Consider the following 25,706-nt stretch of genomic DNA (forward strand, 5'->3'; position numbering starts at 1 on the left):
AGCTTATTCATCTAACTCAGGATAAGATGAACGCCCATTTTGAAATCAATCCTCAGTGTGAAGTATCTTGTTTGGATGTCTCTTTCCACTTTCATCTTGGATTGAGTTTTGTCTCCATCAGATACGATTTATTCGGATCAGCGAATCCTGGATTGGAAGTGTATTTATTTTGAACAATTGAAGACTTTATTTCCTCCTAAAGAACCTAAGGAAAGGCCCAACCCATCTATTTGGAGAGTGTATGTTCCCAGGGGAAAGCATGTGGGAAAGAATTTTGTTATTGACGTGGCATAAAAGATCCCTGAATTTTAGGAATATATAGGGAGGAAGTGTTTGTTAGAAGGGCATGCACATTTATTGCTATCGTGGTACTGAGGAGAATTTTTTTCTCTAGAGGAGTGTTGCTCTGGATATTTCTTAATTGTTTTCCCTTACTTTACTTCCGTTGATAATCAAACATCTCTATTTTTCTTCTTTTGCACTATTTGATCCTTACTTTTTTTCGGTGAGTTCTATCAGTGTTTCATCAAGGGTCGCAACCTTAAGAAACAACACCACTTTGGCCTATAAATTGAGCATTTCGGATTAAGAAATACATCACAAAAAAAGTACATCCTCTTCACCAAAAATTCAGACACTTTTTGCTACATTCAAGTTTTCGTCAGTCTTGCGCAAACTAAAAAAAATTTGATTATCTTGAATATTGCTACATCCTAACTCTAAAACATTTGAAATTACTTGAAATACTTATAAAAAGATGATTTTCCTTAACGACTCTAACCTCCATCCTTTTAATTTTTATTTGATTTAAATAAATTTTCTAACCATGAGAATAAAGAAAACTTGGACACAAAAAATGAAAGAAAAGAATACAAATGAACAAATTAACGAAAGTCCATGAGGCTGAAATTTCTAGTGACACTTCCTGAAAAAAAACAGGCAGCACCCTTCAAGGCAACGCAAAACGTAATTGATAAAACGCACTGAGTAGATATGGAAGTGCGACGGCTTTACTCGAAATTTATAAATTCTCTATAAATAAAAAATAAATAAAAAAACTCATTCAATTCACTAAAAAAAACTCAATTAGCTGATCCAAGCAAATGATAAAAATATTGGTTTTGATAATAAATAAAAAAACCTGCCATGAAAATAAAACTTAAAGTAATTGCAAATGTAATGATTAAACCTTTTTTATTAAAAAAATAATAAAAATAAAAACTCTTTCAAAACCACCCGAAACGCGATGATATAGGAATGTTTTAACAAGTATATGTTAGGCTAAAGCTAAAAAGCATCAAAGAACCTACTTTTTTTACTGACTTAAATAGGAAGTAAGATAAAAATTGCTTGTATGTTCGCTCATGATCGAACTGTAGCAATCATAATATAATATATACTTAACTTGTAATTTTGAGAAACGAACTTTTCTTTAGAATCTATTTTTTTTTTTACTGTAGTAGCATCTATGGAATAATATCTTTTCTTTTTCTCTTATCCTTCAAATTCATTTGAAAACAAGAACTGCATGATGCATGCATTGGACCATAATATAAGGGTTAAACTTCTCTTCCTCATCTCACATTGTTCTTTCACTCTTCATCTCAACCTTGAAGGTCACCATGAACATTATTGAAATGGAAGAGTATATTTATGGCACCGCATACACCCCGGACTTGGAAGGTAAATGATTTTTTCATAAAGTCCGTCTCTATATATGTCGTTAAATTGTTTTTTTAGAAGTATATTTAATTGCAACCAATTATTAACTCTATGAAATGTGTGTAGACGGCAGCCTACGAGAGTATACAGTAGAAGAAAAGTGGGAAAAAGTTGAGTATCTATACAAATTGGATCCAAAATTCAGCACAATAAATATCCACAAAAGTAGAGGAACGGCACTGCATGTGGCAGTAAATGATAACAATGGAGATGTTGTCAGAAATCTCGTTGCTTCAATCATAAGTCACAATAATGAGAAGGCCCTTAAATGTAAGAATGAAAAGGGTGACACTCCATTGCACCTTGCAGCATCAAGAGGATTCAAAGATATATGTGAATGTATCATAGGAGAAAATGGTGAAAGGAAGGATTTGATTCTTATTGATAACAACGCTGGAGAGACTCCTTTGTTTCTTGCTGCACTGTCTTGGCAAAAAGAAACTTTTGTTTATCTCTTCAATTTTAAACCAAGGGAGGGTGATCGTGATGTCGATGGTAATTATTCTTATTATAAAGATCTTATTAGATACAATGGAGATAGTATTCTTCACTGTGCCATCAGAAGAGAATTTTTCGGTAATTAATTTTCTTACTTAAATTGCTTCTTCTTGTCGGATTTTGCATCCATTCATGAGAATCTAAATCTGCAAGTGAATCTAGAGCGTTAGAAAAACTGTATCTAGAATACTAATATTTGTGTACACTGCAACAGATTTGGCGCTTATAATAATCGATAAATTTCCTGATCTTATTTCCATTCCGAACAAAAAAGGATTTAGTCCTCTTAAACTTCTTGCTACTAGGCCCTCGGCATTCAAAAGTGGATGCAACATGATATGGTGGAAGAGGATTCTGTACCATTGTAAGTGTGCAATATTTCAATATTGTGTACATTACTATCCATTATTCATTGTTTTAATACATTTATGCATTACAAGGTATACCTGTGGGAATCCTAAATGTGGAAGAAGTTGTCAAATATTATGCCATGAAACAAGATGAGTCAAGCTTCCCTAACAATTGTCCAGAGAACTATCACACATGTTATCTCTTTTATCAAAAATGTAAAAAGTATGTTGTTAAACCTAAAGAAGCTGTCGAATATGGTATGTGTGAATTACGTCTTACAGTAGTAAGTATTTGCATAAAACACAACCCAAAAATTAAACGGTTATTGATTTGCAGCATCTGAAGAAATCGGAGAGAAACCCAAAGTGTTGCCAAATGATCAACATTGCAATATATCGAAGCAATCTAAACACAAACATCTTCCAGAAAACTATGCTACCTGTATTTTGTTTATGAAGTTTGCATGGATTCATATCCTTGGCCTTTCAGGAGTAGGTAATTAAATTTCTCATCTTAGTTGATCATATGAATATTCAATGTTTTTTTTATTTGTTCTATGGATTACATGTTCAAATTTTGTTAAAAGGGGTTGAGGAAATTCAAAAGATGAAACAAAAACACAAATGGAGTGTTCAACTATTGAACAAATTTATGGAGAAGCCTTATGAATCGTATTGGGCAACTGGCACCAAACCAATACAATATGCCAGTGGAACAGATTTCCTGTCTGCTTACAATCCAAATCAGGGTATCCAATTCCAAACTGTTTAATTAACTGGTCTCTATGTAGTTTATTGAAAATAACAAAATGAAACTTGCAGGAGATAAAAAAAGTGAGGAGCCAGCGATTTCTAAGACACTGGAAAGTGAGACAGCAATTTTGACAGCAGCAAGAAATGGCATAGTTGAAATAGTGAATGAGCTTATAACAAAAATACCAAGTTCAATATACGATTTTAACTTGGAAAATAAAAATGTATTACTTGTAGCAGTTGAGAACAGAAGAACCAATGTAGTTGAGGCATTAAGAAAACGGTTTAAAGGGTGTAAAACAAAGGTAATATTTGAAAACTTAATCCAAGGTGTGGACAAGGAAGAGAACACTGTGTTACATTTAGCAGCTACAAGATGTGATCAAGATTGGCACATTTCTGGAGATGCCTTGCAAATGTTGTGGGATATCAAATGGTTTCAGGTATATATATATATATATATATATATATATATATATATATATATATATTTTATAATTGCATAAGCTCAATTCCAACCTGTTTGTAATGACTAATTTGAGCTTATTTACTGGCATAAACAGTACACTAAAGAACTAGTGCCAGAGCATTTCACAGTTAGAACAAACAAAGAGGATAAAACAGCAGGGGAATTATTCAAGAAATCACATGTAGAACTGGTGAAAGACGGTAGTGCATGGCTGAAAGACACTTCTAATTCTTGCTCTGTAGTAGCAGCTCTCCTTGCTGGCGTTTCCTTTGCTACATCGAGCACTGTGCCGGGCGGTAACAAAAGTGACACAGGCGAACCAACATTGGAAGGAAAGCCTGCATTTGAGGCATTTGCTATGTCTTCAGTAATTGGTCTTTGTTTCTCTGTCACTGCACTCATAATGTTCCTTTCTATACTCACTTCTCGAAAAGAAGCCAAAGATTTCAGAATTGATTTGCCAAGGAAGCTTCTTTTTGGATTGAGCTCTCTTTTCTTGTCCATTGTTGCATTGTTCGTTACTTTCTGTTCGGGTCATTTCTTTTTGATTGACCACAAGTTCAAGCACATTGTGTTTCTGATATATGCAGTCACTAGCTTTCCTGTGACATTGTATGCAGTAGCACAACTTCCACTTTACATTGATCTTCTGAGAGGTATTGTAACCAAACTGCCAAAGACAAGTGATAAAGGCGAGCACCTTTAAAGGTGAAAATGGGTTTGGCTTGTTAAAATAAAGAAGACAGTGGCTTGAGTACTACATTGTTTTGGTTTGAGTACTACTTTGTTTTGGCTTGAGCAGTTTATATATTTATTCATATGACTAATGTTGGATTGTGGTTATTTTAGTGAGATTCTGTTATTATGTACTCTGTCAATGCTTAATGATGTTTGGTTATTTTAGCATTTGCAACCTGTATTGCTACTCTTCTTAGCTACAACTTATTTAGACTAATTCTCCTATATGAGAATCATCAAAAGGCTTGAACATGTCGTCTAAATGAGTTCAAATGGAGGAAATTATATCAAATAGTTGATTATTTAACACTTAATTTTAAAGAATCAAATAAATAACTCACATTGGAAATCTCTTATACTACTCAAGAACAAAAGAATGAAAACAGAGTTATTTCAGGTTGAGCATAGTAAACAAAACAATCACAATAAAATAGCACGAATAATGGGAATTTCAAATTTCAAATTTGAAAACAGTGTAAACATGAATTAATGAAGTTTGCATATCAAAGACCAATTTGGAAGTTCCTTGCCGGTATATAGAACATAAAAACCAAGCAGCAAATTACATGTTTCTGTCAAGGGCCAAGGTTGAGGCCATTAGAGTGTCTCCACTCGTCACACGCTGAGCATCTTTCGAACTTTGCACTGTTTTCTATCGTATATAATTTACAAGACCAGGTGTTGTGCTTAGTAGTAACAACTTTTGGGGCAACTGACTGCATCAATCAGAACAGACAGTATGTTACAAAGCCATAGGTAGTGCTGACTATATTACTTCTACAATAAACAGTTACATCACCTTGCCATCTTCATCATACTATAACCTGCATTACAAAAAGCAATAAAAACAATTACTCACATAGCAAATTCCATACAAACAAATTTTCCATTACAAACAAATTCACGTTCAGAGAACATGTCTAGCTTCTAATCTCCACCACTCATACCAACTTAATCAAGGGCTTGCAAGCAAACTCACAAGTTCACAAGGAGTACACTGTGTTACAAAGATTGCCAAAAATCATCTCTAACAAAATCTCACGCAGGAATGAGGAAACACGCACATCAAGCACACCCTACCTCCATCAACCTTCAACCTCCTCATAACACACACAATAGTCCATAAATTCACTAACAACCAACACGCCAACACAGATAAAACCTCACACTCAAACCTCCATAAACACACACACAAAGGCAGCACATTGCAGAAATTCTAAGAAGAAGGAGAGAAGGTCCACATTGAAAATAATAAATTAAATAATTTCAATTAAATGAGTAACTTGTTGAACATTTTTATTTTTTTTTTCTATAAGCCAGAGATATATTAAAGAGAGAACCAAAGTTCTCGCAACAAGATACAATGACCCTCGAGAAAAAAATTTGAGAGGAAAATTGCACGTCAATTGCTAATTATGACAAGTAAAAGATAGGGTTTCTACTAAATTCAAAAAAATTGCAATTGTGTTGGGTAATTTTTCCAATGAAAGCCCAACACCAAACCAAAACTTTAACACCCCACACCATATCGGATATATTCCAAGTTTCGTTTCTGAAAATATAACCATTCCTTACTGTCATACCCTAATTTTTGACCCCCCCTGAGATGACATATCTTCAGGATTTTCATCAGGTCAAAGCAAGTACCCAGAGCAGTCACTTCTTCATCTGGCATTTAATCAAGGATGTTCAAAGACAAGAAAACTCAGGCAAAGGATCAATCAACAGAAGGACTGGTCTCTAACACAATCATGAGACTCAAAAGCTTCATTTTTATATTCACCTATGATTGATTAGACACCCAGTCATCTGAGTACAGGTTTACTCAGGTCACCAGACTAGGGTTTTTGAGCCCATCAAGGACTAAAATCAGGGATCACCTTTGGGAAACCCTAAAAAGCTCCAGGACATCTATTAAAGACTTCAATCATCTTCAAATGATCCATACAATAAGATCCACTGGACATCACACCTCAATTCAAGATCCACAGTCACCAATTTCATCTGGTCGACAATTAGGGTTTTTAACCTAATTCATCTGGATAGTTGACTTTTAATCAGGTCATGGATCCAAAACTCAAGACATGATTCAAGAACCTCTACTACCTCAATATAATCCATTTACATCACTCATTTGAGGAGAAGATCTTAATTCCACACAAAAGTCCAAAATCTCACTTTATCTGGAAAAAGTCAACTGTGTGGGATCACCTTTGACTTTTAAGATTTTTGGTCAAACCAGGACTTTCAAATATCAATATCATCAATATATGGATATTAAAGAAATTCAAAGAGAATCATCAAGGAGCAAAAAGTCGGGAATTAGGGTTTTTAAGGGCATTGTGGGAACTCAAAACTTCACCTACACAACTCAAAAAACTTCCAACATGAAAGTTGTAGATCTTTCAAAATAAAACAACATCTTACAATGGAACTTTTTTCAAAAGATCAATCATTTAAGAGATTTGGAAATTTTGAAGTTTTAGGTCATAAACACTTAGAAAATTTTCTAAGTGTTTTTAACCTAGTATTCTTCCAACTTTGGCCTCATTTTTCACAAATTTTCCAAAGGATTCTGAAGGAACCATAAACTAATGATTTGAAGTAGATGTTTAGGGCTTTCCAAATTGTGTTCAACCTTCTCCAAATTCATTTTGAGCTAAGAGTTATGCTTGTTCAAAGTTGGCCTCATGAAGTGAAATTATAGGTCATGTACAATTTGAAACTTTGCAATTTTGTGCATTTTGCTTCACTAAGTGATGCTACACGACCTCTAATACATCTGAAGACATGCCATACATCCAAATTCATCATTGCATAAGGATTAGAGAAGATTCCCAAAAACAAAGGCATGTGATTATGTAATGATTGCATTTTTGAATTTATGGCAAATGATGAATCATCAAGGAATCTTGCTCTAAGCCAATTAGAACTCTCCTCTGAATCAGAAATGTTCCCTAAGATCATACAAGATCAATGGTTGGGGAAGCTAGCCCGAAAATGCATCATTGCATTTGGGATCTTTTCAAATTTTCTTCATGGCTAAGAAACCAAACTCACTTCACTAAGCAAGCTCACTATACACAATTACTCTGAACCAATTGCCTATAAATAGAGGGCTCTTTCTCATTCAGAAAACACACCAAAGCAACATAATTCTTGCTTTCTCTCTTCTTTATTCATACTTAAGGTTTTCAAAGGTTCTTTGGCAAGAAGACTCGGATTCTTCAAACCAGAGCTCTTCCTTTGGAATTAAGTATTCAAACACCTTAGGGGAGTCATTTAGAGGTGATCCAGACCTCTGAAACACTTCTGTGCGTGGGGGATCATCATCTGCACCTCTCACTTGAAGCTGTTGCAGTTGGGGTCGAGCAAGAGGTTCTGGGTACTTTCAGTCCAAGTTAAGCATCTCAACACCTTCTAGAAGGATCACTGAAGCTATCAGGATCGTTGCAACAGCTCTGCAACACACTTTGATCAGAGTCAAATCTTCATTTTTCAGGTAAGTTTCAAAAGCTTCAAACTCTATGATTCACGCATGATAAATATAAAATGAAGTTACCAGTTGGTTTCTGCACCTTCATAGATCATTAGCCCTAAATCAATTGCATCAAATCATGCATATATAGCATTTCATGTTTAATTTCAGTTTTAGGGTTCTTAGTGTTCATGCTTGCGAATTTTATGTTACACTTAGAATAAATGAAATTAAAGGATACTATCATGATCCTCGTCCAAAAACGAGCAAAATCCATCTTTATATCTTTGGATTTAGTTGAGAATTGAGAGAGATACGATTTCGAGAAATTCAAAAAGCTTGAGGTTGAAGATGAAGATGGTGGCGCCATTTTTCAAATTTCCTAGGTTTTAGTTTATTTTATTTTGAATGGTATGCGTTTTATAAACGAATTCATCGTTTGCCCTAGTGGCCTCCCATGCGCTCTTAGTCTCCTCATGCCCATAGTCTGGGGTTCGAATCCCCCTCGCCCCAGACTTTTTGATCCTTTTATTTTTTTAGATTTTTCTAACTTGTTTTAAAACAAAACCAAATGCGTGCGTGTTGTAGTCACCAACTGGCGTTTAGCCCAGTGGTGTTGTTTTGAGTGTGTGACTATAAGGGCGTGGGTTCAAACCTTGGTGGTGACAAAACCTTATTTTTTATCACTTTTTCCACTTAATTTCCTCATAACTTTAACCAATTATTTAACCTATCAAATTAAATCATTTTCACTTCATTTTTCACACACTTGTCATTTAATGTATCTATTTTGTGAATAATCAAAAAAATCATAAAAATATTATTTATTTCATGTGTTTTTATTAGGTTTAAAATAGTATGTTTTAAGTGTTTTCTTAAATACTTTAAATATATATATTCATTTTGTTTTAACCTAATTATTTTGTTTATAATTTTATGATAAAACCCTAAATATTTAGGTCTTAATTAGGTATAGATCTTTATCTTTACCCTAATTAAGTTGACTTTTTGTCAATTTTCAAAACTGTTTTCAATCTCTGATTAAATAGATGATTAAGGTTTTCAAACAACAAAACCTTATATCATTCCAATCTTTTTTTCAACTGTTTTCATAAACAGTAAATAAATCTTTGGGCCTCTAATAGAGTGTAAGACCCAACATCTTTTTCTTTTCATAGTTTGTTTTCAAAAACTGTATTTTCAAAATCTCCTTTCTGTTTTCAAAACATTCTTCTGGTATTTGAAGGGAATTATTCCCGGTGAAACTCTTCAGATACCTATGTGACTTTTGTCCATCTTCACTTCTTCTGTTTTCAAAACCCTTAACTGTTTATAATAAATATTCAACTATCATCAACAAAACAACAAAAATTGCTGGTAAGGCTTTGTACATACTTCTTCAAAGGCCTCCACTCCATCCAGGTTAGGCTTTACAAGCTTTCAATTTACAGTCTTTGTTTAAATTACTGTCAAATATAAACTATGCATATATTTGTTTAGAACTACGTTTGAGTGTAAACCTTAGGACAGTTAAACCATATATATATTATAGGAATATGGCCTAGGATTGAGAATGTCTTCCCGGTGAAGGCTCTTTCCTAATTAGAGATATGTAGTTCAAACCCCCAAGATGAATTATTCCCGGTGAAACATCTTGGCAAAAACCTTAGAATCCAAAAAAATAGGACACATCCACCCAAAGAGGAATTATTCCCGGTGAAACCTCTTACCCATTTGCTTAGAGCCAAAATAAGTTCAAAACTACATAGCTTTCTCTTGTGCTATAACAAGGACCCTCGATTAGCCTCCTCTTGGGCTTTGTACAAGGACCCACAGGCTTCTTAAAAGCATTTCCAGCTTCCTGTTGAGCTTGTATACAAGGACCCATCAAGTTTCTTATAAACATAGGAACAGGTCTTTAGTCACCTTTTAACATACCCTGGTGAGTTTCTTCCATTCTTTAAACCAGACTTTAAACAAGCTAAGATTGTCTCAATTTCACATTGAGTACACCTTTTGGAATGAGAGACATGGACAGTCTTTGTCACCCTTATCTTCATTAATCTTCCTTAGCAGAGTCTAGGATCCATGTTTTGTTTATTCTCAGCAAGTGTCAGCCTTAATCTTGGGCTTTAAAACAAGAAGTCTCCACTAGATATTCATTCTTTCATTTCAATAAAAACCCCTGGAAAGGGTTAGCCTCCAAAATCAGTCCTTCAAAACCAAAGATTCATTCTCTTAGGAGATAATTTCCCCAAAAGAGTCAAAACCCCTGGAAAGGGTCAGCCTCCAAAAAACATGATAAATAATCAGTCTTTTAACAGACAATTTCTCCAACTGAGTCAAAACCCCTGGAAAGGGTTAGCCTCCAAAATCACTCCTTCAAATTCAAAGACTCATTCCTTTAAAAGATAAATTCTCTAAAAAGAGTCAGCCTCAATTCCGGGCTTTGTACAGAACACCAAAAAACTCCTTAGTTTAAATTTTCCCCAGTAGAGTTATCATTTCAATAAGTCAATAAATCAATCAAAAAGCCTCAAGCTTGGGCCTCACGCAAGCCAGCTAAAGTCAAATCTTTCATACAGTAGATAGACATAGCTTATCTCTATAGAGAGATATTTTTACTACTCTACCACATTTAACCAAACAAACATTTCAACATTTCAATTTCAACTTCAATTTCAATCAAGTCTCCCATTTAGGATTTTGAAAGGCATGAGCTGGCAGTAAAACCCAGACATGTGGTAACTTTCCCTAATTTGGATGAGCATCTTTCTTTCATTTAAGAGGCATTTGACTGGTTCACTTGCACATACACAAGTAAGGTCCCCCTCTTGAATGAAATGAATTCAGTTATTCTGTCACTCTTTTAAAATGTTTGTGGTGGAATAGTAGAAATACCTCTATGTAAAGATGATTTCATGTCTCTTTATTGTAAATAGAGATTTAATTCAAATATTCAACCTTGAGCTTCAAGCAAGGCATCAAAAATAATTAATTTCCCTAGTTAGTTCTCCGAACTACATTAAGCTCTGACTTCCATTAGGGATATGTAGGCATGAGGTTCATAAGGAATCTCAGCGAGCTAATAAAATACCAAAAATAGTCAGTTTGTCTGTCTGTCTGTGTTTTTAAATCAATTTAATTCTCTCTCCTAACACAAAGGAGAAACTTTCCCTATCATTAGCAATAAACACAATCACAATGACACAGAGAAAGTTCCCGTAGAGTACTACGGATATGTAGGGTGCTTAAACACTTCCCTATGTATAACCGACCCCCCGAACTCCAGAATTTCTAGTCTAGGTGAAATCCCCACATTTAGCAAACTCCTAGGGTTTAGTTGGGATCTTTTTTTCCCTTTCCTACTCGTAGGACAATAAGAAAGTTCGTGTGATATCGTAGGAAGAACTGAAATAAAATCCATCTCATCCCGGGCGCATTCTCCTTCCAAATTTCGCGTGAAGGGTCTAGCATGCCGTCCTCCCAAGTGAAACGGGGAGGTAAAAAAACGACACCACAGATAAAAATGGCGACTCTGCTGGGGATATAAGTGTTAAAAACCTTGGTTTTTCATCCAAGCCAATGGTTAACCTGTTGCTGGTCCAGCCCCAATGAGGAATTAGGGATGCCAAATTCCCCCTCAAACAAGAGAGGTCCTGCCTAACCTCTGTGTCATATCATGTGATTGTTGCATATATATTTATTTATTTTGTTTATTCTGTATCGGGAAAGGGCTTGATTCCCCCTTGTGGTGAGAAATCCTATACCCGGATTTGAGTGCAACATAAGATAGGATGGAGGATGTCTTCCCGGTGAAGACCCTCTAATCTTGGTTTCCAAGTCTACTCTTGGGATTTGCCTGGCGGGTTGTGATTAACTGTGCCACTGCATTCCGAGACTGATTTGTACCAGGAGAACCTAGAAACACATTAACCCCACTTAAAGCCTTTTTTAGGACGTAGAGCGGTGATTACGGAAGTAATTGTCACGCAGATACTACACTCAGAGAAAACTCTCTTATAGATACCAATCAACGTATCTTTAAGGTTGAGCAAAAACTCTGAGACCCCTAGAACCCGTTCTACAGGTACAAATATCCTTATCTTTAGTTTACCATTGGGGCGAGGTTTGCGTTTTGACTTCATGACCACTATACCCTTCAACGCCATGTTTGTTTAAAACTCTTGTGTGTGCATTCATGCATTCATGCATCATTCATTAATAACAACTAAAAACAAAAGAGTCTTTTTCGAGTCATTTTTCAAGGAAACTAAATAACGAACGTTTTAAACTTCATAGAAAGAGAGAAACGGAGAAAGGACTTAAGGATCTATACCATGGATTACGGAAGAAAGAGAGCTAGGAAATACACCTTCAAGATTCCCCAGGTCGAGGAACTGGGAAAACTCAGAAAACTGGTGGTCAACCCCCAGGCTTTCAAAGAGAAGTATGGAAAACTTCTGCCTTTGCTCAATACCAACATTGTGGATGAGATCCTTCCCACCTTGGTACAGTTTTACGATCCAACGTATCACTGCTTCACCTTTCCAGATTATCAGCTCATGCCTACGTTGGAGGAGTACTCTCGTCTGATTGGAATACCCGTGTACGCGCAAGATCCGTACTCCGGTTTGGAAAAGAATCCTGACGACATTATCATTGCTGCAACTACTCCTTTGAACGTAGTGGACATCAGAACTCATATGGTGAGTAGAGGAGGAATTCAAGGATTGCCCTCCAAATTCCTGTTTGATCAAGCTCGATACTTCGTCAGCATCCAAGATATGAGCGCTTTTGAGGAAATCTTGGCTTTGCTTATCTACGGATTGTTTTTGTTCCCTAACATTAACGATTTCGTCGACATCAACGCAATTAAGATCTTCTTAATTGGAAATCAAGTTCCAACCTTGCTTGCGGATGCTTATCACTTTGTGCATTCGAGAAACCTGCAGCGAGGAGGACTAATCACATGCTGCGTACCGTTGTTATACGAATGGTTCGTTTCACACCTGCCGAAATCTAGCACTTTCTGGAACATGAGGGATGGCCTTTACTGGTCACAGAAAATCACGTCCCTCACTCATACGGACATTGAGTGGTGTAGTCCTGACTACGACGAAACCAAGATTATCTTCAGTTGCGGAAGTTTTCCCAACATACCCCTTATTGGAACTAAGGGAGGAATCAGTTACAATCCAGCTTTAGCCCGTCGTCAATACGGCTATCTATGAAAAATATACCAAGTAACATCCAATTGGAGGGTCTGTTCTTCAAAAACATCGACGATCATGGAAACATGCTGAAGAAGGAAATTGTCCAAGCTTGGCGTCTTGTACACAGCAAAGGGAGAAGATTGTTAGGAAAACATCTTTGCATCTCCCTGGATCCTTACCTTCAATGGGTACGCGTCAGAGCATTCAAGCTCAGGATGCCATATCAACATCAAGAACCTATTCCCCTAAGGGAACCAATTTACCTTTTCTCCACCGATGTTTAAAAATTACAAGCGGCATTAAACAAGGTATGCCATGAAAGGAATGCTTGGAGGAACAAGTATCGAATCGTCAACACGGAAAATGTTGAGATTCAAAACATCCTAAGAAGGAAGGATGAGTTACTTGAAGTACTCGATCGACAAGTGACACAATCATCACTTTCTCATCATATCCCTCCTGCTTCTTGGATCATCGATCAACTCACGTCAGAAAACGCCCAGCTCAAGAAACAGAAGAAGATGTTAGAACGTGAAGTCGGCTATTTGTCAAAATTTTAGAGTCCTTTCTCTCAGTTTCTCTGTATTTCCCTTTTCAAAGTGTGTAAAAACGACGTTTTCGCTTAATTAATAAAAGTTTGATGTTTCATAACGTAATTATGGTGTTTCCTTGAAAAATATTAACTTAATTGCATATCATACATCGCTTTAGCTGTACGCACAAACACGAGAATTGTCGCGGATCTAATAGTCACTTTCCTTTCTCCAGAAAGAGAGGAGGAGAAGGAGGTGAACCAGGACTTTCAAGCTGTCTCATCCATACAACACTCGTTCAAGTCGCAAGAAAAGAATGGAAGACTTTGAGCAAGAGAATGAAGAACTCATAGAAGAGATTAATACTCTCAAAGGTACTGTTGAAAGACTCAATAGTATGGTAGAAGTCCTGGTAGTTGCGCAGAATCGACCAACGCCAGAAGAACCGCAAAGGACTGTGGTTTCCGAGATTGTTTCTACTCCCATTCCTCAGTATACCATGCCTCCTGATCGACCTTGGGGCATGCCGTATAACTTTATTCCAGAAGGGTACATACCTCCAGCTTCTGAAGCTCCAAAGGTCACCACGGATATGCGTCCACCGGAGGGTTACAAACCTCTAGAAATTGAAGTTCCAAGAGCAACGGCAATGGGTTTCACACAACAGAATGCTGAGATTCCAAGATCTGCTGTCATGGCTTCTCCACGACCGATTATGCATACTTTTCCTCCACCGGGCGGACAAGTATATCATCACGCTCCAAGTGAGGATGCTGGCGTGTATGAAAGATTGGACGAGTTCCAGGAACAGTTTGTGCAAATGCAGAAGGAACTCAAGACTCTTCGAGGACAAGATCTATTTGGAAAGAATGCTGCAGACCTCTGTCTGGTTCCAAATGTTAAGATTCCTCACAAATTCGAAGTACCAAATTTCGAGAAGTACAAAGGGAATTCATGCCCGCAAAGTCATCTCGTGATGTACGCTCGAAGAATGTCAACTCAGACTGGCAATCAACAATTACTCATTCATTATTTTCAAGACAGCCTGACTGGTGCTGCACTCAAATGGTACATGAACTTGAACAGTTCAGAGATTCGTACTTTTCGAGACCTCGGAGAGGCCTTCGTCAAACACTATAAGTACAATCTGGATATGGCTCCCGACAGAGATCAACTCCGGGCCATGACTCAAAAGGATAGAGAAAGCTTCAAGGAATACGCTCAGAGATGGCGTGAAGTTGCTGCTCAAATTTGTCCACCACTTGAAGAGAAAGAAATGACAAAAATCTATCTCAAAACTTTGAGTCTGTTTTACTACGGACGAATGGTTGCAAGTGCACCGAGTGACTTTACCGAGATGGTAAACATGGGTGTACGTTTAGAAGAAGCAGTTCGGGAAGGACGCTTGAACAAAGAACCAAAATCTTCTATTGGTCCAAGGAAGTATGGAAGTTCTTTCCAGAAGAAAAAGGATCAAGATGTCAGCAATGTCTTACACAAAATCAAGAAGAAATTCCAACCTCAAGTTGCAGCAATAACTCCGGTTGTTAACTCAGCGCCAGCTTATCAACCTCAGGTCCCGCAACAACAAATTCAACAAAGGTCGCAGCAACCTCAGCAGAAGGTTCGACCTCCAAATTACAACAATCGGATTCCAAGGTATCCTGCCTTTGACCCCGTATCAATGCCGTATGCGGAATTGTTTCCAGCATTACTGGCAAAAGGACTCATTCAGACAAGAAGTTCTCCAAATCCTACAAACAGTTCCTCACCATGGTATAAGGCTGACCAATCTTGTCCCTATCATCAGGGGGCACCAGGTCACAATATTGAGAACTGTTTCCCTTTCAAGATTGACGTCCAACGATTAGTGAAGAGCGGAATGCTATCCTTCAAAGATACTAGTCCAAACGTCCAAGCAAATCCTTTGCCGCAGCATAAAGAAGCTTCAGTGAATTGGATAGATCAACACCCTAACGTCATTCAAATCTACGACATTCGTCAGATAGGGGAAAATCTTGTCAAGATGCACGCTAAACAAGCTGGGTACGGCCATGTACCACCTCACAACTACTTCACATGCGATATTTATCCAAAGAATAATCAAGGATGTGCCATAGTTCAAGCTGCATTACAAGAACAAATGGATTTAGGATGGATTCAACATATCCGAGTCAAAACTGAACATGACATCAACATGGTTCAAGGATGTCCAGGAGAATACAAAATCTACAAAGTTGAAGATCTTGAAGGATCGGTAGTCAGGTTCCATAAAACTTTAAATGGACTTGCCTACTTTGGAACAGATTTCCACGCTTACAGTAGATGCAGAATTTGTCGAAGAAATTCACAAGGATGTTTGCGTGTTTGCAACGACATTCAAAAGATGATGGATGACAATACCATTACTGTTCTTGCCAACAGAGAAGATGATGAAGTCTTTACCATATCTCCTCAAATTAATCAAGTTGAACCAATGCAAATTAAGTATGATAGCAGGAACACAGCAGTTGCTCCACTAGTCATCTACTTACCAGGTCCTGTACCGTATGAGTCTGACAAGGCTATACCATACAAGTACAATGCTACATACATTGAAAATGGTAAGGAGATACCATTACCGTCTGTTGTCAACATTGCTGATGTTAGTCGAGTCACCAGAAGTGGACGAGTCTTCAATAGAACAACAGAAAATGTGGAGAAACCTTCGGAGGAAGTACCACATAGGCAAGACAATCATCCGACCAATGTTGTTCAAGCGAAAGAAAATGATGAGATCTTGAAGTTAATCCAGAGGAGTGAATACAACATTGTAGATCAATTACTACATACTCCGTCTAGGATTTCTGTTCTTTCCCTGCTATTGAGTTCTGAAGCTCATAGGGAAGCTCTACAGAAAGTTTTGGAACAAGCTTTTGTAGAACCTAGCGTCACAATAAGCCAATTCAACAATATCGTTGCCAACATCTCCGCCGGAACTAACCTAAGTTTCTGTGACAAAGATCTTCCTTAAGAAGGAGTAGACCACAATCTTCCACTTCACATCTCAGTTGGCTGCATGGGTGATACACTCACAGGAGTCCTAATTGACAACGGATCCTCTTTCAACGTCATGCCTAAATCCACATTATCAAGATTGTCTTTCGAAGATTACCCTCTAAGAAAAAGTCATGTCATCGTCAAAGCATTTGATGGATCAAGAAAGTCAGTTTTTGGAGAAGTGGATCTTCCCATAACTATTGGATCTCAGGCATTCAAAATCACTTTCCATGTTATGGACATTCCAGCACAATATAGTTGTTTTCTAGGTCGCCCATGGATTCATGAGGCTGGGGCAATCACTTCCACACTTCATCAGAAACTGAAGTTCATAAGAGATGACAAATTGGTAACCGTGTGTGGAGAACGAGCTCTGATCGTCAGCAACCTGTCATCATTCTCCGACATAGAACCAAAAGAAGTTGTTGGAACTAAATTCCAAGCACTTTCCTTGGACAAAGGAAAGGAGAAAGCAACGTTTATCTCTTCATACAAAGATGCAATCCAAGTTGTAAAGGATGGCACTACCAGTGGTTGGGGGCACATTAATATTCCTACCAACAACAAGAACAGAACAGGAGTTGGATTCTTTCCAACATCATCAAAGGCTATCCCAGGGATTGAGGTAATTCTCCATATTCAAGAAACTTTCTGCAGTGGAGGTTTTCTTCAACCTGTCCAGCAAACAGTCAATACCATCGGTACGGAAAACACCGATGAAGAGGAATGGTTATCCTATCTTAACGAGGCAGGATACATAGCCCTGTCAGAGTCTGATTCACCTTGCTGTTATCCGACTAAAGGATCTGAAAGTAAGACTCAGCCAAGCAGTGATGAAGTTACTAACAGCTTCACCACCAGAAATCATGGTTCATCAGAAGAAGTTCCTCCTATCCCCGAAGAGACTTGGGATACATTAGGAGAACCAAGCGGAAAATTCGACTACATGGTGAAATACTCCGCTCCTGAAAGTTCAAGAATCACTCTTGAAGATATTGTTCCAACTGGATGGAACAGTGATTTTGAGTACCTCTCTCAGCCAAAAGAAATGTATAACCCTTGCTATTCATCATCAGCATCTGGTGAAATCATCATTGAGGATTATATCCCCAAGTCACCTTCCGAGGCTACGGATCTAGAGTTCACATATCTAGTCAATGCCATCTTGGGAGAAGAGCAAGACCAAAATACAGAAGAGGATGATCTCGAAAGTGTCTCCGACAACGAGTCTCTCCATTCAGAAGATTGGAAGTTTCCTCAAAAGAAAAACCGGCATACTCCACTTGGAAATGGGTATGCTCACACCGCTCAGTCTGCTGAAGTAGAAGAAGATCGTCTGAGTGTTGCAAAGACAGTGGTTAGTAAATCAAGACCTACCACAGGCCAGCTTAAGCCTAAGGTTCCAGATTACTTAGTGCACAATGGGGTTCGCCACTACTGGACAGCTGTTGAAGTTTCAACTGTTGTTCGCACTCCTAAGTAGGAACTTTCATCGTTATTTTGTCCTCTCACCATAGCCCAGGGTGAAGAGATGTTTCATAGGGCTTTGCATTTTACTATTTCTTAGGAAAATGTCCCTCTTTGCTTCGCCGAAAGCAATAGAGTTTTGTTTTATAGGGTCTTTGTTTCAAGAAATGACTGTCCATAAATAAAAATGTCATTCTGTTCCTTCGCTTAGTTTTCCCTTTTCTTTTTTCGGAAATTGGTAATCCTAAAAAAAACACCCTTAAAAAACATCAAAAAAATTATTAACTGCATACACCGAGTCTTCCCTCGTTGTCTAAATAAAACTTATCACACATATGCAAATTAATCATAAAATACCCCGTTGAAACGAACGACCGTATGACTTCTCCAAGCTTTGAGTTTCCTGTATTCGAGGCAGAGGAAGAAGAAGACGAAGAAATATCAAAGGAAATTTCACGATTACTTCAACAAAAGGAAGAGGCCATTCAGCCATACAATGAGCCTCTAGAGATCATTAACCTTGGTTCCGATGGAAACAGAAAAGAGGTTAAGATTGGAGCTTCGCTCAGTTCAGAGATCAGAGAGAGTTTGATACAACTACTCAAAGAATTCTCAGATGTCTTCGCTTGGTCTTATCAAGATATGCCAGGGTTGGATACCAGTATAGTGGAGCATCACTTGCCATTAAAAGCAGAATGCCCTCCGGTCAAGCAAAAATTAAGAAGAACTCATCCGGAGATGGCCATGAAAATCAAAGAGGAAGTTCAAAAGCAGATCAACGCAGGTTTCCTTGTCACTTCAATACCCTCAGTGGTTAGCTAACATTGTTCCCGTTCCTAAGAAAGACGGAAAAGTCCGCATGTGCGTCGACTACAGAGATTTGAACAAAGCTAGCCCTAAGGATGATTTTCCTTTACCACATATTGATATGTTGGTAGACAGTACAGCAAAATCCAAAGTTTTCTCGTTCATGGACGGATTTTCAGGATACAACCAAATCAAAATGGCACCTGAGGACATGGAGAAAACAACTTTTATCACCCCCTGGGGCACCTTCTGCTATCGTGTTATGCCTTTTGGACTAAAAAATGCAGGGGCAACTTATCAAAGGGCCATGACTACGCTTTTCCACGACATGATGCATAAAGAAATGGAAGTCTATGTGGACGACATGATTGCCAAATCAGAAAATGAAGAAGATCACATACAAAATCTGACGAAGTTATTTCAACGCTTACGGAAGTTTCAGCTTCGACTGAACCCCAACAAGTGCACCTTTGGTGTCTACTCGGGAAAACTCCTTGGTTTCATTGTCAGCAAACGAGGAATTGAAGTAGATCGAGACAAAGTCAAGGCAATTCAAGAAATGCCTTCACCTATAACCGAGAAACAAGTTAGAGGATTTCTTGGACGTCTGAATTACATCTCGAGATTCATATATCTCATGACTGCAACTTGCGCTCCTATTTTCAAACTTCTACGGAAAAATCAAAGTTGCGTCTGGACAGACGATTGTCAGAAAGCGTTCGACAACATTAAAGAATATCTGCTCGAACCACCCATCTTGTCTCCTCCAGTGGAAGGAAGACGTTTGATAATGTACTTAACCGTCTTAGAAGATTTCATGGGTTGTGTCCTTGGACAGCAAGACAAGACGAAAAGAAAAGAGCATGCCATTTACTACCTAAGCAAGAAATTCACTGACTGTGAATCCTGTTACTCCACGCTCGAGAAGTCGTGTTGTGCTTTGGCCTGGGCTGCCAAGCGTCTCCGCCAGTACATGATTCGACATACTACTTGTTTGATCTCTCATATGGATCCAATCAAGTACATCTTTGAGAAGCCTGCTTTAACTGGGAGAATTGCCCGTTGGCGGATGTTGTTACCAGAATATGACATCGAGTATCACGCACAAAAAGCCGTGAAAGGAAGCATTCTAGCTGAGCACCTGGCTCACCACCCACTCAATGGTCATGAATCAACCAGTTTCGACTTTCCGGACGAGGACGTCATGTACCTCAAGATGAAAGATCACGACGAGCCACTACCAGACGAAGGACCTGAGATAGGATCCCAGTGGGGCTTAATCTTTGACGGAGCTGTCAATGCTTATGGACGAGGAATTGGGGCAATCATTGTTACACCTCAGGGTACCCATATTCTCTTTAATGCCAGATTAACTTTCAAGTGCACAAACAATGAGGCCAAATATGAAGCTTGCATCATGGGTCTCGGAGAAGCCGTGGATCTAAGAATCAAACACTTGGATGTATACGGAGATTCTGCTTTGGTCATTAATCAAATCAAAGGAGAATGGGAAACACGCCAACCAGGGCTAATTCCTTACAAAGACTACGCGAGGAGATTGTTACCATTCTTCGACAGGGTAGATTTTCATCACATTCCTCGCGAAGAAAACAACTTGGCTGATGCATTAGCCACACTCTCTTCCATGATTAGGATAAATCATTGGAATGACATTCCTCGGATCGATGTTATGCACCTGGATAGGCCCGCTCATGTTTTCACAGTAGAAGCAATCATCGACGACAAACCATGGTATCACGACATCAAGAACTTTCTTCAAAAGCAAGAGTACCCTCTTGGGGCGTCAAAGAAAGATAGAAAGACTTTGAGAAGGTTAGCTTGTAGATTCTTCCTGAATGAAGATGTTCTGTACAAGAGAAACTTCGACATGGTTCTGCTCAGATGCGTTGATAGAAAAGAAGCAGAAGTACTCATGAGAGAAATACATGAAGGTTCCTTTGGTACTCACACCAATGGACACACCATGACAAGGAAAACACTGAGAGCAGGATATTATTGGCTGACGATGGAGTCAGATTGCTACCAGTACGCAAAGAGGTGTCACAAGTGTCAGATCTACGCCGATAGAATTCATGTGCCACCATCTCTTCTCAACATACTCTCTTCCCCTTGGCCTTTCTCCATGTGGGGAATCGACATGATTGGAATGATCGAGCCAAAAGCGTCCAACGGACATCGCTTCATCTTGGTAGCTATAGACTATTTCACCAAATGGGTTGAAGCAGCTTCATATGCAAACGTTACAAGACAAGTTGTCGTCAGGTTTATCAAGAATCACATCATCTGTCGCTACGGAATTCCTAGCAATATAATCACTGACAATGGGTCAAATATGAATAACAAAATGATGAAGGAACTTTATGAAGAATTCAGGATTGAACATCACAACTCATCTCCTTACAGACCAAAGATGAATGGAGCAGTAGAAGCAGCTAACAAAAACATCAAGAAAATTGTTCAGAAGATGGTCATCACTTACAAAGATTGGCATGAAATGCTCCCGTATGGTCTTCATGGTTACCGTACATCAGTACGTACTTCGACTGGAGCAACTCCTTTCTCCCTTGTATATGGCATGGAAGTAGTCCTACCCATAGAGGTTGAGATCCCATCAATGAGAGTCTTGATGGAGGCGAAATTGACAGAAGCTGAGTGGTGTCAAAGCAGATTCGATGAATTGAACTTGATCGAAGAAAAGCGCATGACAGCTTTATGCCACGGTCAGCTATATCAACAAAGAATGAAGAAAGCTTTCGACAAAAAGGTTCGACCTCGCACAATCAAAGAAGGCGACCTTGTACTCAAAAAGATTCAATCTTTTCTCACAGATTCGAGAGGGAAATGGACTCCCAATTATGATGGCCCCTACGTGGTCAAGAGAGCTTTCTCAGGAGGAGCCTTAATACTCACGACTATGGATGGAGAAGAACTCACCCGTCCTGTGAACGTCGACGCTGTCAAGAAATACTTCGCATAAATAATTAAAAGAACAGCTCGCTAAGTTGAAAACTCGCAAAGAGCGACTTAGGAAAAAAAGAGCGTCTCGGTGAATCGAAAACCCGAAAGGGCAATTCAGGCAAAAGTTAGAGACATAAAAAAAAATCAATCCCGGTAGACTTAAAACCCGAGAGGGGTAGTTTACGCAAAAGTTAGGGATATTTGGCAAGTAACTGTGTTCAGGACAAACTTGATCATTCAAAATCCATAGCGGAGTATTCATCAGCAGTAGGTCATCTTCTACGAAGCACAAATACAGCGCAATTCAGAGTGGAAGGGAAAGATAACGGTCGTCACGTTTCATCGTAGCCCTTTTCCTTAACATTACCAATTTCCAACTTTGTAAATACTCCATGGAATCAAGCATTTGGCTGGTTACCATTCCATAAATAATACTTTGAGCCTTGTGCTTTTCTTTGCAAATCTAGTCTTATTCAGTTTCTTGAAATACATTTTAAGTTTAAACAGTCATTTTCTTGAAACAAATGTTTTCATAAAATAAAATGAATTTACTTGCAAAAAATATAAAGGTGAAATTTCTTTCTAAGGTTTACAAACAATAGGAAGAATGCAAACAGTTGCTCAGAGAACGGTTGAGACTCCGGGAACAAAGGTTTCCCCATGAGGTCGCTTTGCGAACATCTCCTGATGACGGATCTTCACTTCAATTCATATTACTCACTTCGTACAGCGGACAACTGATAACCAGGTATTCCCAACAGAGTTCGAACTACAAGAAGAGGACATCTTCTGATCAACAAGATTCAAGTCGTATCATAGGATTTTACATCCGCGACAATTCTATTCACATTCACTTTGCATTTCATAATCATCGTAATATTCATGCATTTCGTCTCACACCATGTTTGTGTAATGAGAGAGTCTAGCCAGGTTTTGATCGTGTTAATACCCAAATTACTTGGGCATACACTCAAGATTCCCCTGCAAAGTTGTGAAAGGGTTTTCTTCTTCATGAAGAAGGTTCATACACCCAAATTCCCCAATCAAGTCAACAAATGGTAGTCTCCCTCAAAGAAATAGTTTGTTCACTTTTGGAGTTCCCCAACCGAGATTCTCCCGCAGAGCGACACTCGACAGTCTTCCTCAGAAGAGATAGTCTATTTCGCATTTTGGAATTCCCCACAGGGTCGATGAGCGGTTCTCTTCTCCAAGGAGTGTGGATTCCCCGACATAATTGACAAGTGGTAGTTTTTCCTCCTGGAAAACAGTTTGGTATTTCCCCAGCAGGGTCAAGAGATGCCACTCTTCGTCAAAGAAAATAATTTGGAATCTCCCCAGCAGATCGACAAATGATCCCCAGCGGAGTCAGTGAATGGCAGTCTCTTTCGGCAAAAGACAGTTCACTCACTTTTTCGGGAAAAAATAACAAATGGCAGCCTTCTTCATGAAGACAGTTCGTTTCGCATAAAGATTCATCAACAAAGTCAACAAATGGTAGTCTCTTTCGGCAGAAGACTATTTGCTTACTTTCTTTCACGGAAGAGTCAACAAATGGCAGTCTCTCCCAGTAGAAGACAGTTTGTTCCCCTAGAAATTGGCAAATGGCAGTTTTTCCCCAAGGAAAGACAATTTGTCTGTTAAACACTCAAGAGATCGACAAATGGCTGTTTCTTTAAACAGTTTGTCTGTTTCTGGGATGTTTCATCCCCTTTAGAGTTGACAAATGGCAGTTTTCCTCCGAGGAAAACAGTTTGTTAATTCCCCTCAGAGTCGACAAATGGCAGTTTTCCTCTTAGGAAATCAGTTCGTTGATTCCCCGGCATGAGTCGACAAATGGCGGTTGTCCTCTTAGGAAAACAGTTTGTTGGTTCCCCGGCACAAGTCGATGAATGTTGGTTTTCACCCCGAAAACAGTTCGTCCGCTTTCAAACAAAGTCATTAGCCCCTCAAAAGATCATGAGGCCATATGACATTCTTTCAAAGACGTCAAGTCAAAAGGGAAGATGGTGAAGTTTCTTTATTTACCGTCAAATGGTATCTTACCTCCAAGTGCTGGTAAGAAGTTTGATGAGGAAACAAACTTTTGAAGTTTCTTTATTACCGTCAAATGGTATCTTACCTCCAAGTGCTGGTAAGAAGTTTGACGAGGAAACAAACCTTTGAAGTTTCTTTATTTACCGTCAAATGGTATCTTACCTCCAAGTGCTGGTAAGAAGTTTGATGAGGAAACAAACCTTTGAAGTTTCTTTATTTACCGTCAAATGGTATCTTACCTCCAAGTGTTGGTAAGAAGTTTGATGAGGAAACAAACCTTTGAAGTTTCTTTATTTACCGTCAAATGGTATCTTATCTCCAAGTGCTGGTAAGAAGTTTGATGAGGAAACAAACTTTTGAAGTTTCTTTATTACCATCAAATGGTATCTCATCTCCAAGTGCTGATGAGAAGTTTGATGAGGAAACAAATCTTTGGAAATTTTCTCTTTATCTGAGATATTGTCCAAACACGACTGAGACCGGTTTCGAGATATGGACATTCGAAACAAGGGGAGGTTGTTTACCTTTTTCTAAGTATCAACACTTAGTTAAAGAAGATGGATTGCGTATCCTACACTGCCATCCATTCGCCAGAGTCCACATCAAGTATTTCTACAGGAGTTTGTCTCCTCATCCCCCGCCAAGTGCGACAACGGGATCAAGTCATGCAAAGACTTTATCAATTACAACATCTCAGGAGCGCCCAAAATTCGGGCATTCTTTGATATTTAAGTCTCTTTCACGCAGGAGAGATCGAGATATCAATCTCTCTCCCTCCAGATAAAAGAAACTTAAATAGGGGCATCTGTCATACCCTAATTTTTGACCCCCCTGAGATGACATATCTTCAGGATTTTCATCAAGTCAAAGCAAGTACCCAGAGCAGTCACTTCTTCATCTGGCATTTAATCAAGGATGTTCAAAGACAAGAAAACTCAGGCAAAGGATCAATCAACAGAAGGACTAGTCTCTAACACAATCATGAGACTCAAAAGCTTCATTTTTATATTCACCTATGATTGATTAGACACCCAGTCATCTGAGTACAGGTTTACTCAGGTCACCAGACTAGGGTTTTTGAGCCCATCAAGGACTAAAATCAGGGATCACCTTTGGGAAACCCTAAAAAGCTCCAGGAAATCTATTAAAGACTTCAATCATCTTCAAATGATCCATACAATAAGATCCACTAGACATCACACCTCAATTCAAGATCCACAGTCACCAATTTCATCTGGTCGACAATTAGGGTTTTTAACCTAATTCATCTGGATAGTTGACTTTTAATTAGGGCATGGATCCAAAACTCAATACATGATTCAAGAACCTCTACTACCTCAATATAATCCATTTACATCACTCATTTGAGGAGAAGATCTTAATTCCACACAAAAGTCCAAAATCTCACTTTATTTGGAAAAAGTCAACTGTGTGGGATCACCTTTGACTTTTAAGATTTTTGGTCAAACCATGACTTTCAAAGATCAATATCATAAATATATGGATATTAAAGTCATTTGACCAAAGAAATTCTAAGAGAATCGTCAAGGAGCAAAAAGTCGGGAATTAGGGTTTTTGAGGGCATTGTGGGAACTCAAAATTTCACCTACACAACTAAAAAAA

General features: G+C 38.4%; 1 protein-coding gene across 1 annotated transcript; it reads left to right on the forward strand.

Moving 5' to 3' along the window:
• Positions 1 to 1,543: 1,543 nt before the first annotated feature.
• On the forward strand, positions 1,544 to 4,802 carry LOC131656519 (uncharacterized). Its single transcript, XM_058926220.1, has 8 exons — positions 1,544 to 1,683; positions 1,789 to 2,298; positions 2,435 to 2,584; positions 2,661 to 2,828; positions 2,908 to 3,066; positions 3,158 to 3,319; positions 3,393 to 3,766; positions 3,887 to 4,802. Exons 1-8 carry the CDS (start codon positions 1,623 to 1,625, stop codon positions 4,496 to 4,498), a joined length of 2,196 nt encoding a protein of 731 aa, XP_058782203.1. The 5' UTR covers positions 1,544 to 1,622; the 3' UTR covers positions 4,499 to 4,802.
• The last annotated feature ends 20,904 nt before the right edge of the window (positions 4,803 to 25,706 follow it).

The sequence above is a fragment of the Vicia villosa genome, linkage group LG3 (assembly GCF_029867415.1).
Source record: "Vicia villosa cultivar HV-30 ecotype Madison, WI linkage group LG3, Vvil1.0, whole genome shotgun sequence".
Taxonomy (NCBI): Eukaryota; Viridiplantae; Streptophyta; class Magnoliopsida; order Fabales; family Fabaceae; genus Vicia; species Vicia villosa.